Source organism: Apiospora kogelbergensis (genome assembly GCF_038363985.1).
Source record: "Apiospora kogelbergensis strain CBS 113332 chromosome Unknown utg000008l_segment0_segment0, whole genome shotgun sequence".
NCBI lineage: Eukaryota > Fungi > Ascomycota > Sordariomycetes > Amphisphaeriales > Apiosporaceae > Apiospora > Apiospora kogelbergensis.
In genome coordinates this window covers 2,432,642-2,447,372 of record NW_027117425.1, presented here as the reverse complement: position 1 = coordinate 2,447,372, position 14,731 = coordinate 2,432,642, and the positions used below count along the sequence as shown (strand labels likewise).

At 53.1% G+C, this 14,731-nt stretch overlaps 6 protein-coding genes across 6 annotated transcripts; 3 read left to right on the top strand and 3 right to left on the bottom strand.

Annotated features, from left to right (window-relative positions):
* Nucleotides 1-1,791: 1,791 nt before the first annotated feature.
* Nucleotides 1,792-3,101, bottom strand: PG998_012715 (uncharacterized protein; the record flags this gene model as incomplete). The annotated part of the gene is made up of 2 exons (XM_066879531.1): nucleotides 1,792-2,815; nucleotides 3,070-3,101. The coding sequence occupies 2 exons, from the start codon at nucleotides 3,099-3,101 to the stop codon at nucleotides 1,792-1,794; spliced, it is 1,056 nt and encodes a 351-aa protein (XP_066725915.1).
* A 749-nt stretch (nucleotides 3,102-3,850) lies between these two features.
* On the bottom strand, nucleotides 3,851-5,102 carry PG998_012714 (uncharacterized protein; the record flags this gene model as incomplete). Its single annotated transcript, XM_066879530.1, has 3 exons — nucleotides 3,851-4,032; nucleotides 4,102-4,530; nucleotides 4,643-5,102. 3 exons carry the CDS (start codon nucleotides 5,100-5,102, stop codon nucleotides 3,851-3,853), a joined length of 1,071 nt encoding a protein of 356 aa, XP_066725914.1.
* A 390-nt stretch (nucleotides 5,103-5,492) lies between these two features.
* On the bottom strand, nucleotides 5,493-6,551 carry PG998_012713 (uncharacterized protein; the record flags this gene model as incomplete). Its single annotated transcript, XM_066879529.1, is given in 3 exon segments — nucleotides 5,493-5,787; nucleotides 5,805-5,985; nucleotides 6,068-6,551. 3 exon segments carry the CDS (start codon nucleotides 6,549-6,551, stop codon nucleotides 5,493-5,495), a joined length of 960 nt encoding a protein of 319 aa, XP_066725913.1.
* Nucleotides 6,552-8,748: 2,197 nt separating this feature from the next.
* Nucleotides 8,749-10,118, top strand: PG998_012712 (uncharacterized protein; the record flags this gene model as incomplete). The annotated part of the gene is made up of 3 exons (XM_066879528.1): nucleotides 8,749-8,769; nucleotides 8,834-9,067; nucleotides 9,162-10,118. 3 exons carry the CDS (start codon nucleotides 8,749-8,751, stop codon nucleotides 10,116-10,118), a joined length of 1,212 nt encoding a protein of 403 aa, XP_066725912.1.
* Nucleotides 10,119-11,047: 929 nt separating this feature from the next.
* PG998_012711 (uncharacterized protein) lies at nucleotides 11,048-12,100 on the top strand (the record flags this gene model as incomplete). Its single annotated transcript, XM_066879527.1, has 2 exons — nucleotides 11,048-11,132; nucleotides 11,190-12,100. 2 exons carry the CDS (start codon nucleotides 11,048-11,050, stop codon nucleotides 12,098-12,100), a joined length of 996 nt encoding a protein of 331 aa, XP_066725911.1.
* Nucleotides 12,101-12,781: 681 nt separating this feature from the next.
* Nucleotides 12,782-13,438, top strand: PG998_012710 (uncharacterized protein; the record flags this gene model as incomplete). The annotated part of the gene is made up of 1 exon (XM_066879526.1): nucleotides 12,782-13,438. The coding sequence occupies one exon, from the start codon at nucleotides 12,782-12,784 to the stop codon at nucleotides 13,436-13,438; it is 657 nt and encodes a 218-aa protein (XP_066725910.1).
* Nucleotides 13,439-14,731: the final 1,293 nt, after the last annotated feature.

The window sequence follows — 14,731 nt, the reverse complement described above, 5'->3', positions numbered from 1 at the left end:
CGCATTGATGCTCGGCTGGGGCCTACTTAAGCTCGACTACATACAGGCAGTTGAAGTGCATGTCCGATCTGAGAGTTGTGTTCCAAGGATCGAGAAGATCAGCCACGCCATAGAAAGATGCCGCAATTGGGCAGAGACACACGAACTGACTATACAGTACGTCTTAAGCTGTTGGCCCGCCTGACTTGTGCAGCGATCACCTCTACAACCCCCACTTCCCGAATGCATAATTAAGTAACGGCCCCCCATATCCGAGCACAGTCCGAGTGTGACAACAACACCACTAAAAGCACTAAAAGCACTAAAGTCGCTAAATTTAGCCATGCCCCGGACGAACTGCCCAGGGGTTCACAGCCACATCTTCTCCAGGGAGCCATATCATCTACAACTACGCAGATCAGGGTATTTAGTCACATTTTGCTCAATCTGCGGAACAGTATTGCAGATGTGCCCGTCACGCTGGTTTGCAATCTCCGCCAGACCCCCTCCCACCCCTTTGACTTGTCGATTAATGCAGCACCGGGAATTGGTGTGTGCATCTGACCGCCTCGAGGCACCACAGCCTCACACTCGGCTTCAGCTAGTTAAATCAACCACGAAAGATTCTTCCGTAAGGATGTGTGGATGTCGGGAGAGCGTCCATTCTTTCTTGTGTCCACTCGACAGCTTTTCATGAACGGCCTCTTCAATGCTTCCACCTCCTGCTTATTTCCGGCCTCCTTGGCCCAGGATCACACCCACTAAGGAGACCCGTGATTGGATATTCGGCTGTTTCCAAGCGACACGACTCGGCAGAGTGCTCCGAACAAATGCTCGTTGGTGGTATCTTCGTCGCATTTGGTCCACAGGGCCGATACCTATTGTTGAGTGTGACCCCTGACAGCTGGCTCACCCCAAACCGTCTTTTGGATTCCCACCTGCTATGACACCGCTTGAGGATTATTGTTTCACGGTGGCATAAATGCAATTACGCGAGAGAAAGAACTCTGGAAGGGAGCTGGCCGTTTGGGTACAGACGTTACGCAGGGCCAGATGGGAATATGCGACCTCCTAGCAATCCTATCGGCATGGACGCGCTCGGCAACACTATTGGGACGCGTAGACAAGCCTACCTTGAGAACCCAGAAGCGGATATATGACTCTCACACGAGCCTCGTTCGGCTAATTATATCGTGCGGGGGTTGCAAGCCAGTCCGCGTCGTTGCCCATGTCGTTCTGCCAATCTCTGGTTTTCTCGGTCGAATATTTATCCACCGTTGAGAACTAAAATCTACAGAGGGATTGATCGTGGCCTTTTGCCAACGCATTCATGTTTCGAATGTCACAAGTAGGTGATACGCCAAGGGATTACTGGGGCTCTGGATTTGCCGCCAGCTACAATGAGGCCAGGGGTAGCAAATCTTCTGCTGTACGCTCACGCTAGTAGACTTGAGCCCAGTCAGTACACCATCGCCCCTGAACCAGTGCCAAAGACACCTGGACTATATTCGTTTCGCGTCTCCAATACCAGAAATCAACGTTGGACGGTCCACGCCACATAGCTGCTAAGGCAAGTTCAAGGGTTTGTGGAATGAATCTCCTGTCAGAATAAATCGAATTGATACTTCATTTGAATGCTGAAATACATCTGCGCTATACTGTCACCCACGCCGAACCCGAGCATTCCCTTCACTTGGAAGAGAACAAGAAGAGAAGAAAATACATATACACAAACACCAAACCAAAGCGGCCATGAGACCCACACGAGGATTTCACGTATTCTAGCCCCTTCCGATAACTACCCATGTATCCTCAACTGCACTGGCTGTAGTACTGGTTGACGGCCTTGCACGTCCCCTGGGCACAAGCTGTCGGGCCACTCCAGCCCGTACCACCGCACTGGCCATACATCTGAGCACCTCCGCCAGCACCTCCAGCACCACCACCGGTAGATGGGGGCGCAGATGGGACAGCGCCGCCGGCTCCTCCAGTCGGCATGGGAGCCTCAATCGGCGCTGCACCGCCAGAAGAGCCACCCGTGGGCGCAGCATCATTGATGGCGGTTGTCGGGGCGGCAGGCTCGGCAACCGCGCCGCTTCCACTACCACCTGCAGCGCCGCCGGCGGAAGAGCCCCCATCCCAGACCTTGGGGCCCGGCATGACGTAGGCCGCCGGGCTGGGCTTCCACTTGTCGTAGGCGATGCCCGGGTCGTTGGCGCTGTAGATGCCGGGGATCTTGACGAGGGGCGCCGGGGTGCCGCCGCCGGGCCCCTCGATCTTGAGCTGCGCGCACTCCATGTAGAACTGGGCCTTGCCCACGTGGGCCTCGTGGATGCCGATGTGCTCGACGCGGACGAGGTACTCACCGGGCGGGATGCGGGCGGGGATGGTGAACTCGAGGCGGTCCTTCTGCCACGAGCACCAGCTGGCGTCGGTGGCCGCGTTGCCGCCGCAGAGGCCCGTCTCGTACGCCTTGAACCAGTCGCCGGACCCGTCGTAGCTGGCGACGGCGCCGGGCGCCTTCGACATGTACACGAAGCCCGGGCCCGGGTGCTCGATGAACTCGTTGAAGGACAGCTTGAAGCCGATCTTGTCGCCCGCCTTGACGTTGTACGTCTTGGTGCTGCCCGCCGTGGCGCCCTTGTTGCAGCGCAGGTCCGGCGAGTTGACCACCTCGGACGTGAAGGACGGCATGTACGTGTTGCTGTTCTTGCGGATGTAGGCGTAGTCGCCGCCCTGCGCCACGCCGTTGACGATGAGCTCGCTGAAGATGTAGTGCGCCTGGGCCGTGGCGAAGGCCAGGCTCAGTGGCAAAAGGGGGACGTCCGCATCTTGACTGAGACCCGCAGGAGTTTGGGTCAGGGAGGCAAGAGAGGATGGGAAAATGTTTTCCTGGGAAAGAAAAGAAGGTCGAGTGAGGTGTAGACGTTAGAACGAGCGAAAGCCTCATGTGGGAGTGACAGTAAGCGATCCAGTATGTACAAGTGGAATGCGATAGGCCTTTATACCCGAGTAGCAACAAAGTGGCCGGGCTGTCCACAAACCAGCCGTTCAGTTTAGCCGGGAATTTGATGTGTTAACCCTGAGTACCTTCGGATTCCGATGATTTGCGTGGAGGACATCGGCGCCCAGCCTACTGGTGCATCAATTGTACTCTACCTGACAATATCGTGCCTTCGTTCTGATACAGAGCGACATCAGGCAATGCAGCTGGCCAGATTGCCTCCCATGAGATTGCCTCAGCCGGTAATTGGCAACCCGCCGGAGAGATCGGCGGCACAGCTGGATTAAGCGACGCCAAGCGATCTGGACAGCTTTGCCGTCGTTGTTTATCATCTCGAAACACTGCCAAGACCGCCACCCGTCGTTTCAATGTAATTAATTGAGAAAGCGTTGTCACACCACCCATCTCGCCCCCCTTTCCCGATTAGACATCTAATCCAGGCGTGGGCCGCACGCGCAGTTGAAGGGATCGTGGTCTATGGTGGTTGAAATCAATGAAAAGTGGTATTGACATCGCAAGGATCTAGGCGTACGAAGGCTATGTTTCCTATCACTCCCTTGTGTTGAATAGGGGTAGTGAGCAGAGAAATTGAATGTGTAGGATCCCAAGACCCCTAGGCTCTCATACTTAGCCCCTGATTCCTGTATCCGCTGGTCTTCTACCATTCATTTGTGAGAACGACCTTCCACGTCCCATTTCCAACCTCTAATCGTAGCGGCGGGGGCAAATTGCGTAGACATTCGGAGTACCATAGTTCAGGACGCGGTACTTTATGTCATTACCATTGTGAACCTGCTTCATCCGAATAGGAAGTTACATATCAGAAGGGTCTCCATATTGATTGGTACACAGAGCATGTCCCTCAACTCAGGCCCTGACGTCGACGAGCACCTTGATGGTAGTATCCTTTTCTTTCATCAAGGCCTCGAACCCTTTCGCAACCACCTCGTCCATCTTGATCCGGTGGGTTATCATCCCTTCCACCTTGAGCTTCCCGCTTTCTAGGGCATCGATGACAGCGCGAAAGTCGGATGCGGTGAGGCTCACGGCTTAGAGCAAGTCAGTAAGGTGCCAGCATGATGCCGCCGACGGCTTCGGGAGTTTGGAGCGTTTCTCACCTGCCGCCATTCTCTTTTCTCCAAACACTATCGGCATCAAGTCGATCGGGACCGGCTCGTCCCAGAGGGCAACGTTGACGATCAATCCTTTCGTCCGCACCGCCCGACAGGCCGTGTTGATGCTAGCAGGCACACCAGCGCATTCCAGCGCCACGGCAGGTCCCTGTCCATCGCAGAGGCTCCTGCATCTCGAGACCACGTCTTCTTCTCGAGGATCAATCACCGTCGACGCACCACATTGCCGCGCAATCTCTTTCCGTTTGGCGGAGAGCTCCACCACAATGATCTGTCCGTCCATCTGCCGGGCCTTGAGGCATTGTATCACCGCTAGGCCGATGGGCCCCGCACCCATTATCAGGACGTCGTCGCCCGGTTTGACATCAGCTTGCTCCAGGGCGTGCCAAGCCACCGACAGGGGCTCTACCAGGGCTTGACATCTCGTTAGCATGTTCGTAGCAAATGACACAAGACACTGTCCATCCCTTTCCATTTCCTTCCCTCTCTGGATTCTAAAATCGTACAAGGACCTGTATCTACTTACCTCCAATCTCATACGAAATCGAATCCGGGAGCTTGTGAGCGAACCGTGCTTCCACGCAGATATAGTCCGACATGCCACCGCCCCCACCCATAAGGCCGATGAAGCCCAGGGAGTCACAGCAGTTGACGGCGCCCTGCCTGCAGGAGGGGCACTTGCTGCAGCAGATGGTCGGCTGGCAGGCTACGCGGTCCCCAACCTTGAGATCGGAGACGTCCGACCCCGCCGCCACAACGTCGCCAGAAAACTCGTGGCCCAGGGTTATGGGCCAGGTCTCGCCGGTGAGCGGGTGTGGCGTGTCGCGGAGCGGGATGACCTTGTCGGCCAGGTAGGCGTGCAGGTCCGAGCCGCAGATGCCGCACCACGCGGGCCGCACTTTGACCTGGTGAGGGAGGCATTCGGGCTCGCGCACGTCGTGTTGCAGACGCAGGTCGCCCGGGCCGTGGTACCTTAGCGCACGCATATCAAAAACTCTCTCTCTCTCTCTTGTCTTATCACGAGTATGTATCTGCGGCTGTTGTCGTAGAAGGGACTTATAGTAAAGATATACTTGTGAGGGGGAATAAGGTTTACAAGTTATATACTCCGAGTACTTTACCGACTACCCACCATTACCCCGCGCTACTCCGCGTTGATCGCCCCCTTTTCCCCCGGGACCGCAAGTCGTACTGCATCATAGTGGACCCCCAAATGGACTCAGTCCACTAGGTGTACAATAACTACTTTAGCAGAAGAATCCAGCCTTCTGGTAACTTGGAATTTCTCTTAATGCTGTGGAGATGTTATCTTTGCACTGGTGGTGCGACTATTCGATTTCCTGTTCGAATGACCACTTCTGCTGGAACCCTCACCCTCACAAGGCCTCGACCGCCTTCATCCGTAGCAGCGCCGTCCTGGCCGCCTCCCGAGCCCACAACTCGACGCGGTCGTCCGCTTCGTAGAACGCGAGCTGCACCTTCCAGATTTCCCAGTTCTCCCTGCTCCACGTGTCCCACGGGTTGCGCGCCTCCGTCTTCTCCTTTTTGCGGCACCGCTCGTACACCCAGCGCGCTCCCTGTTCCCGCTCCTCCTCGTCAGCCCCCGCCATGAGCCACTGCACCGCGCCGCGGGCCGGAACCCAATGTCCACGGGCCGCGTGCCGCACTCCACTTTGGGCGTCGGGCACTTCGCCGCCCTCTTGCCCCCATGTCCCTTGGGCAGGATGTCCCGCAGCCCGCAAAGGAACGAGCAGTCAGAGAAGCCCGATATGGTGATACGCGCTAGTGTAGACTGGTAGTTGCGCCATCGCGTACTGGCTTCGCTGCCAGGCGTCTCAAGCTCGGCCCTCATAGCCACACCTGTGAGCTCTGTCGGGGAAAAGGGGGCTAATAATCAGTTTCCAATACATATATCTCTCTACTCGCAAAGCAGGAAGCTTCAGGGACATACCTGCACCGTATATACGGAATGTGTCTGGATGGAGTGCCCCGTACGGCCAGAGTGGCATCGTCGACACGATAATCAGGCCGTCAGCATTAGGGAATGAGTCCGGGGCGTCGTGCGAGGCCATCCTCAGCAGAGCCCTGAGGAACTGGACGACCCGAGTCTGGCCAGGGTGGTACGGCGGGAAGATGGCGCACAGGCGCGGGAAGCCTCGGAAGAAGTGCTCGACGAGACCGCTTGCGTTGGGGGCGGTGGCCCGGCTCACTACGAACTCGTCGCTTTTGACGAGTTCAGGTCGGGCGCGGAATTCCTTCAGCCGGCGTGTGGACTCACGGATCACCCAGGCGTCCATCTCATGCGCCGCTTCCCTAGGCTCTTTGGTGCCCTCTGCTAGCGATTGGAGGAGGGACTTACAAAAGATATCATTTTGGTCGGGGTTGTCTTCGTACAGGGAAAGATACAGGGACAATATGGCTTCTTCGTTGGCCATGATGGGCTGTTTCAAATTCAACGAGATTGAGTAGGAAGACACTTCGAAGTGAAAGGGAGAAAATGACCACCAGTCGTTATACGATGCGGTTGGGATTGGGTTTTGATGTTTGCAAGGAGAGCAAACATGTCCAATAATCTGTATCTTGGGCCGTCACAGAACTGCCGGGGGTGACGTCATCAGCTTATTTCAAAAAGATACACCGCAGCTGAACTGTATAGCCCGATTCTCCTAAATGGATAATTTATTCATAGCATGTATTGGCTTTGACGCATATCAGCCAGCCTCAGATCCCTCAGCCATCTCTAGAAGGCCTTAAACGCTTTGTCAGACCGTCTCATAATACCATTCGTCCGATGTGTCACCGATTCACCCGAATTATTAGTCAGAATCGTTATTGGTCGGTGACTAGCATCTGCCATAAGGCTGTGCGGGTGTGCGGGATCCTACGGCCGTAACTCACAGGTAGACAACAAGGGTGCCGGTTAGCTGAATCCCTTGTACGTGTAGCGGCGGCACTTCCAAGATATCTCGGATGTCTTCTGATATGTCGACAATGTCAAAAGAAACGCCCGAGCCTCAGTAAGCAGCGTCGGATCTTTGCCAGAACAAGTAGCTTGGAATAGCTTAATTCTAATTTTAGCTCTAATTAATATATATTTCCTCATATCCTCTTAAGATTGATATTAGTATATCGAGGGACCTAAGCCCTTAACAGTCCTCTCAATCCTTAATGGAGTGGAAGATGCAGTTCTGCTCCGGGATCTGGGCCCAGGTAGCCTGTTCTAGGAATGAACGATTCGAGTTGGTCGAAATGACATTCGTTATTACCCTTCACTCCGTAGTCGTCCAGATTCATGATTGTCGTGGACGCCCTCACCACGGCCATCAGCCATCTTATCTACTAGCTAGATATCCCAGTCAAGGTCCAGCTCGGCGGCGGCGAGGCAGGTCGAGCTAATATTAATTTCAATCTCCGGATGTCCTAACAAGAACTTCAGTTTGGTTTGTATGATATAATTCAGTTTGTAGAATAGATAGCCTGGCAGCGGTCGCGGTTCAGGAAAGATGTGCCATGGCGGCTGGTGTGGAGGTCGACCTTGAGGCGACGGTGTGTATCGATGTTATCCCAGCTAACGAGGATGCTAGAAACCCGTCTCCAGTTGGAAGTGCTTTATTTTAGACCTCTTCTGAGAGATAGCCAAGCCAGAGGGATGTGTAGAGTGTTCCTCAGTCGTGCTAGCACAACAGGAGGGAACGAACGCCTCTGTTAAGTTCGACCATATCCGAAGCCGAGTATATTCTGCTCACCGCTGCTGATTGATCAAATGTGTAGCGACTCGTGCGCAGATCACTCGATATCGTCGGATAGGTCAACATCGCATCCAGGGTGAGTACGGGGGAACAACTCAAATACGATGTTTTGTCTTCCGGAACATTTTCGGGGCCTATTTGATAGAACTGGTATATATGGGTCGTTGCTTGAGAACCCAACTGACCCACACGAATGGGCAATGATTGATGTGCAAGCGCCGGCGCTATAATAGGGTGGGTGACCATTGGTGTGCCTAAAGAAGGGTGTTTTGTTTTCGCTCAAGCTGGACGGTGCGGGTTGAGTCTCCACTGCGGCATACATATCTGTCTTGAGACGGGTCCGGCCTAATGCTGACACGGCGCCCCATCGCCGAAGAAGGATACTCTGCGCAGGAGCCGGGAATATCTGTGCCGTTGGTTAGCTGAATGAATGTAGAAGAGTTTTGATAACCGGAAGTGCGAATGAGGAAAGAGAGGCCGATGGCTTTTGACACTAGCGGTGGTGGCTTCAGGGCCCCCAAACAGTAATCAGGGGTGCCTACGACGCCCGCAGCAAGTCAGCCAGTACGGTGCAATGCAACCCCCGGGTTCCTATATTTCTCCTTGGTGATATTTCCTCGACAATCAATGCCACCAAGCAGTCCTCGACGCCAAGTACAATTGCTTTTTCTTCATATACGGCATGCTATCCGGGCTTTCCGGTGGATGCAGCACTAGACAGAGCTGACTACAGGGGCTAAGGTAACAATTAGTGGGGGGGGGTTGTGACTCGGAATTGGGGGTCAGCAAATCCTCCGATCTACCTGTGAGACCTCCTTCTCTGATCTCATCCACTCACCATTTCTTCCTCACAATATCCTATCAACGGGACCGAAAACTCAACATGTCTTCGCGATCCACGTTGGTGCGATACCCCTTACATGAAGCCCTCGAGTATAACGTGGGTCGTCTGCTGACTGTGTGTGCAGATTCTGACGGTAGCTGCAGCCCTCTTGGCTGTTGCCGTGTACTCGCGCATTCCTCTCATCCAGACGTTCTATTACAACCATCCCGATCGTCTGGTCGAGATCGATAACATCGGACCTTATGAGATCAAGTTTAGTGACAAGATCCGCAGCTGTGAGGATGTCATCCTCATCGAGAGCAAAGGTGTTGCCATCGTCGGCTGTGACGCCGGCCGCGAACGATGGAACACCGTCATGGTAAGCAGCCCAACCTATCTTGCAGCATTCCTGCCTATGGTAGAGAAAAGGGGAGAGGTTTGCTGCTCGAGTCACGTTTGCTAAACTTCCATAGGGTATCTTCGTGCCGGGGCCTGCACCCGGCGCCGAACTCTACGTCTATGACTACAAGGAGCCGGATGACGACAAGTCCTTGACCCGGCTACAGATAGAGGGGTATGCCCCCGGCGATGATTTTCATACTTTGGGCATCGCATTTGATGAAGACTCCTCGTCACTCTTTGTTGCGAACCACCGCCGTGATGGCCCGAGAGTAGAGGTTTTTCATCTCGGGCTCGAATCTTATACCCTCCGACACGTCCACTCCATCCAGCACCCGCTGATCCACGGCCCCAATGCCATCCACCCGGTCAACAGCCATGAGTTCTATGTCAGTAATGACCACTACTTCCTGGCCGCGGAGCACCGGACGCTGAGCATGCTGGAGACGTATTCGGGAATCCCCACGGGCACGCTTGTTCATGTCGACATGACGCCGCTTCTCAAGGACCCGGCAAGCCCTGTTGACGCGGAAGTGGTTGCGCGCTGTGCCTTCCCCAACGGCGTCGAGTTCGTCAACGAGACGACTTTGGCAGTGGCTTCTACCAACCGCGCCTCGATTGGGCTGTACAGCGTCACGCCTCCGACCGGCTCGGCTCAACGCCACCCCACTTTGAGTTTCAGCTCTAGCATCCAGTTGCCCTTCCTCCCGGACAACCTCTCCAAGGCGTCCGACGGCACCCTCATCATTGCCGGACACCCCCACGCACCCAGCCTGGCCAAATTCACGGCGACTCGGTACGTTTGCAACTCGCCCGAGGAGCGCGCCAAGGCCGAGCCTGTGGTCCGGGAGTCCTGCGAGAAGTGGAAGGCAGGGTCGTGGGTCGCGCAGTGGTCGCAGGCCGAAGGCGTGAAGCATCTCTACGTCGGAATGGATTTCCCGACGAGTTCCACCGCCGTCCACGACTTGAAAAGGAAGACTGGCATCGTATCCGGACTCTATGCCAAGGGCCTTCTCGTGTGGTACAACTAGGGCCAAACCCCCTTTTTGGTGTCTATCATGTTGGACAACAGTGTCCTTTGGTTAAGAGCATCGTTTTGATGTGCTAAAAGATACTAGTTGAGTGACTTACTTTGAAACAACTATATAGCCAGACAGTTTATTATCTTGATCCAATCTTAATTGCATAAAGACCGGCTCATCTAGCGTTGGTAGACCAGAGAGACTGTGACCAATGGCAACCGTTTATATATCGGGGTTTTATCGACGACCTGTTCGAGCCCTTCGAGAAGGGCCAGAAAGGAGCTCGAGGTGTTAGACGCTCACATGGGGCGTCATTAAAGGGGTTCTGGGCCACGTCCAATGGTCCAGAGTTACCATCGCTTCTTTCCGTTTAGCTGATGCGTCTCTATTCATGTTCGTGTTGCAGTACAATCAATCGCCAGTAGCTTCTTAGGGGGATGATGGCTTGGGAGGGTGAGGAATTCAAAGAACTAAAGGAGTCTATGACCGAAGTACGTCAATACGATATGCACAGCTGTCAAGATTACGGTAGGCAACTCAGCAGGTATCCGCACATGGATGACATCAGACTTTGAAGTGGTCACCTATAATGATGTACTGTTACCTGTAGTGGTCGGGTGGTCCTTTTGTGATTGGGGACTGAAAGAATCAAGCAGCTCTTGGGTTCTTCGTGTTTCCTATAGTGCACACTGCTCTTTCCAGATCTGATATAATTACTGATTACAACTGCATCCCCAACAACAGATTTTGCCTTTTAAGCATTGGGTTGTCAAGTTGTCCACTTTCCCACTTTCTGCACCAAATCAACAACACCCTTCGCGCCTACCAATTATTTCCCGTGAAAGGAAGAACTCGCGCCATCACAGCAACAAAAACATAACTCCCAGTTTGCATTGCTGAAACACTACAAGCGGAAGCGTCAGTGCAGTCCCTTCATCATGTCTTTTTGTATTCAGGAACAGGTCGCTGCCAATGCCGTTGTCCTGGAGGACATAGAGGAATGCAGGGTCTTCGATACCGATGGTAAGTCAAACCACTACCTACTGGCAATGAACTCATTGTTCGATTTTCGACTAACAGGCCAAGCAAAACGCAACTTGATCGACTTGCTGCGCTCACGTCAGGATGCCTTGGAGAACAAAGCCCTTCATGCCGGCTGCATTCTCGCCCACACTAAGCCGCCTGTCCTCAAGGAGGTGGTGAACCACCTTCTCGACCGCTACATCGAACGTTGCCAGGTAGACAACAGTTACTCGCACCGCCAGGTTAGATATATGAACTTTGACCCCCATAACCAAATGCCAATGCATGTATCCACGGGATACCATCACCAACTCATCGAAAGTATCGACAACCTCAACAACGACTTGCGCACTCACCGACTCGACATGGCCGACCTTCAGAAGTCAAACCAATACCTGCAGGACAAGTACCGATGCATGAAGGACCACTACGAGCGTACGATCAAGGCCCGCGACCGCGAGCATGAGCATGCCCTCGCCGCCGCCGCCGCCGAGGCCCAGGTGGACGCCCTCCAGGACGAGCGCGCCGCCCTCCAGATCGAGAACGAGTCCCTGAAGTCGCAGCTCACCGAGGTACTCGGCAAGTGGAGCCACATGTCGCAGCAGGCTGACCGCGTCGCCAAGCTCATGCTCGAGCTCGAGGCTTCACGATGTCGTGTCGCCCAGCTCACCAACACTGCCCTCTTGGCCACCGGCGCCGTGACCCCAGCCAACACTCTGTCGGCAAGTGGAGACGACGAGGACACTGCTTCTACTGTTGTCTCCTTCAAAGAGGAGGAATGCGAGGTGAAGGAGGAAATCAAGCACGAGGACGCTGTCACTACTGTTGTCTTCGTCAAAGAGGAGGAACATGAGAAGGACGTCAAGCACGATAACGATGAAGAAGAGCTTGAGAATGTCCCTTCCTTGCTGGCTACTGTTCCTCATACATCGTGCTCCCCTCCTCGCGCTACGGGCGGACTTGAGTAGATCTGATTCAAGGCGCAGCCGTGTCGATACCTGCCGTATGATTCATTGGTGGAGAGAGACAACCAGGTTGATCTCTGTGGCATGGCGGGAGATGCTGCTCTGCCTATTTATAGCGCAAAACTCCTGGGCACGAGTTGGTGTTTACTTGATACTTGATAAGGCGCGACCAAGGACTTGGCTGTTCTAAATGTCTAGTTGGGGTTTGACACATTGGTCTGCAAAGACCACCGGGCCAGCCTTCTGTGTAATAATAGCCGTCGGGTAGATGATGACACCAAACAAGAAGTTCTGGTTGTTGGGATATTTCTTGGCGTTGAGATAATTATGTGCATGTCCGTTCTAATTAATGAATGCCGCCGTTCATTTAATACTGATTCGTACCTTGAAACACGCGATGATATCACGCGACGACACATGCAAAAAGCACCTGACGTCAAACAAGCCAAGCGATCCGGATCTTGGCTGCAATCTGCTTTTTCGGCCATTTCCCACCTTTTCTTTTTCATAAACTCGATGTTCCCTCCTCGATCTTCTTTCGCTTCTATGGAGGTCATTTTTTGAGAAACAGCTCATTGTGTCACTCTGACAGACCCGTTTCCCCCTACGTTCATTTATTAACGATCTTTTCAACTGACATCCTTCGCGCATTGTTCCCAGTACTAGGCTATAATCCGCAGCAAAATGGAGAAACGGCACGTGGCGATCACTTCGAGACCCTTTGCTAACTCCAAGGCTCGAAGAGCCGAGAAGGACGTTCCCGATTGGAAGCTTTCCCCCAAGAAGAACATCAACAGAGAAGCATGCAACAACCCACGCATCTCCTCTCAACCGCCGCAACCACAACAGCTCCGTCAATCCGCGAGGGGGTCCGCACCCAGCAGTTGCCGCAGGAGTCGGCTCCGTTCCCCGTCACTTCCCTCCATCTCGGAAGCTCACCACCGCAACTACTGCCACCACAACAGCGACGATGGGCATCCCAAGAGTGCTTGTCCAACTGCGCCATCACCCTCTACGATCAGCAACAACAAAAACACCAACGACGCGGTCACACTGCAGGGATTACGGGATAGCAACGAGGCACTCCTGGACCTCGTCACAGAGCTCATCCAGCTGATCCCTACTCCCTTCCCTGTGCACGATTTGATCCGGAGGCGAGAGGAGGCTCGAAGTCTCGCTGACAGAGCGGCACCTATCACTACCGCCGTTGTAGAAAGACAGTCCGGCTACCACAACAATACGACCCCACTACTACGGGAAGCCGAAGTCAATGAGAAGGACGTCCGGAAGACGAAGTTCGTGAAGGGACGTCACCCTCGAAGCAAAAGCTCCGTCTTCTGATGGCGGATGCGGACTCGCCACAACGAGGTCGCACATGAAGGTGTTGGGATCTACCATTCCTCTGGGCCCTGTGCCACCACCTCTTGTGGCTGGTAGTTTCGTTTTTGGATCTCGGCAATCGATTTGCAAATGCGTTGAAGGTTATTCTATTTCAAGTGAACTAGGATGGCCACGTGGTTAGAAATACACACGCATGCAGAGACGGTGTATATGCTCCAGAGATTGCGTACCAAGGCAGTCGTCTTTTGGCACATCTGGTGCCCTCGAATAGGTACCGGCATTCAGGATTGTCCCTATTATAGAGTTTTGTAATTACTATCAAGTTTTTCTTCATCTACCTAGAGTATGGGGGTGGGATAGTGAAAAATATGAGGCCCGATGTTAAGTCATGAAGAGATTTGTTGGGTTAACTATCTTTGTTCTTCGAACTCTGATGGTCCATGGTGACCATGCTGGTTTTTCATACGAGGTATGGCGCCTACTCTAGTTGTATGAGTACAGTTCATCTTGTTTGTGGTGGATTACTCGCCAGCTAGACAGGTGTGTATGAATGTTTGGCAGAAAGTGATTCCACCCGTCGGGCCAAAACACATATATTGAAATCCCAACTTCCCAACCATAACTCGCGGCTGAGCAGTGATAATTACTACACAGCTCCTCATAAGTGGAATTGTATCTAAATGTGCACTGTCCCTGTTGGAATACCCTGATAAACTAACTCGTCATAGAACTGCTGCCTCAACCCCCAACCCCCTGTTTCGTGAGGCTTCATAGCCTTTCGGGCTACCACCAAATGATCGAAATAAAACCCAAACAGAGAATTGTAGTAGAAGAAAGGAGTCATGAGGAGAAAATTTTCTTCTCGGCCAGACAACCTTTTACGTATAAACTTGTTTTACCGGAGTAACAAAGACCTTATTACGACCATGAGTGAGTAACCTGGCTGTATTTTGAGGCCTGGAGCCCATGGGCCCGACGGTTATACGAACCGTATAGTCATTTATTACATTACCCTTGACGCATTAAAATATGTATCGGGAGATTGGGCTGCTGTTCTTATTAGTTATTGTAACAGTTCCATCACATTGTACTTACAGCTCTGTAATGTCATTAGTTATTATAATAGTTCCATCACATTATATTTACAGCTCTGTAATATCTTCCACGCTATTTAACTCGGGTATGAACGTAGGGCCAATAATCACGTCCAGTAAACAACATAATAATATCAGCAACAGCAGCCTACGAAGAACCGTTCACACCGTACCTTGAACGAGCAGTTATCGATTCCAT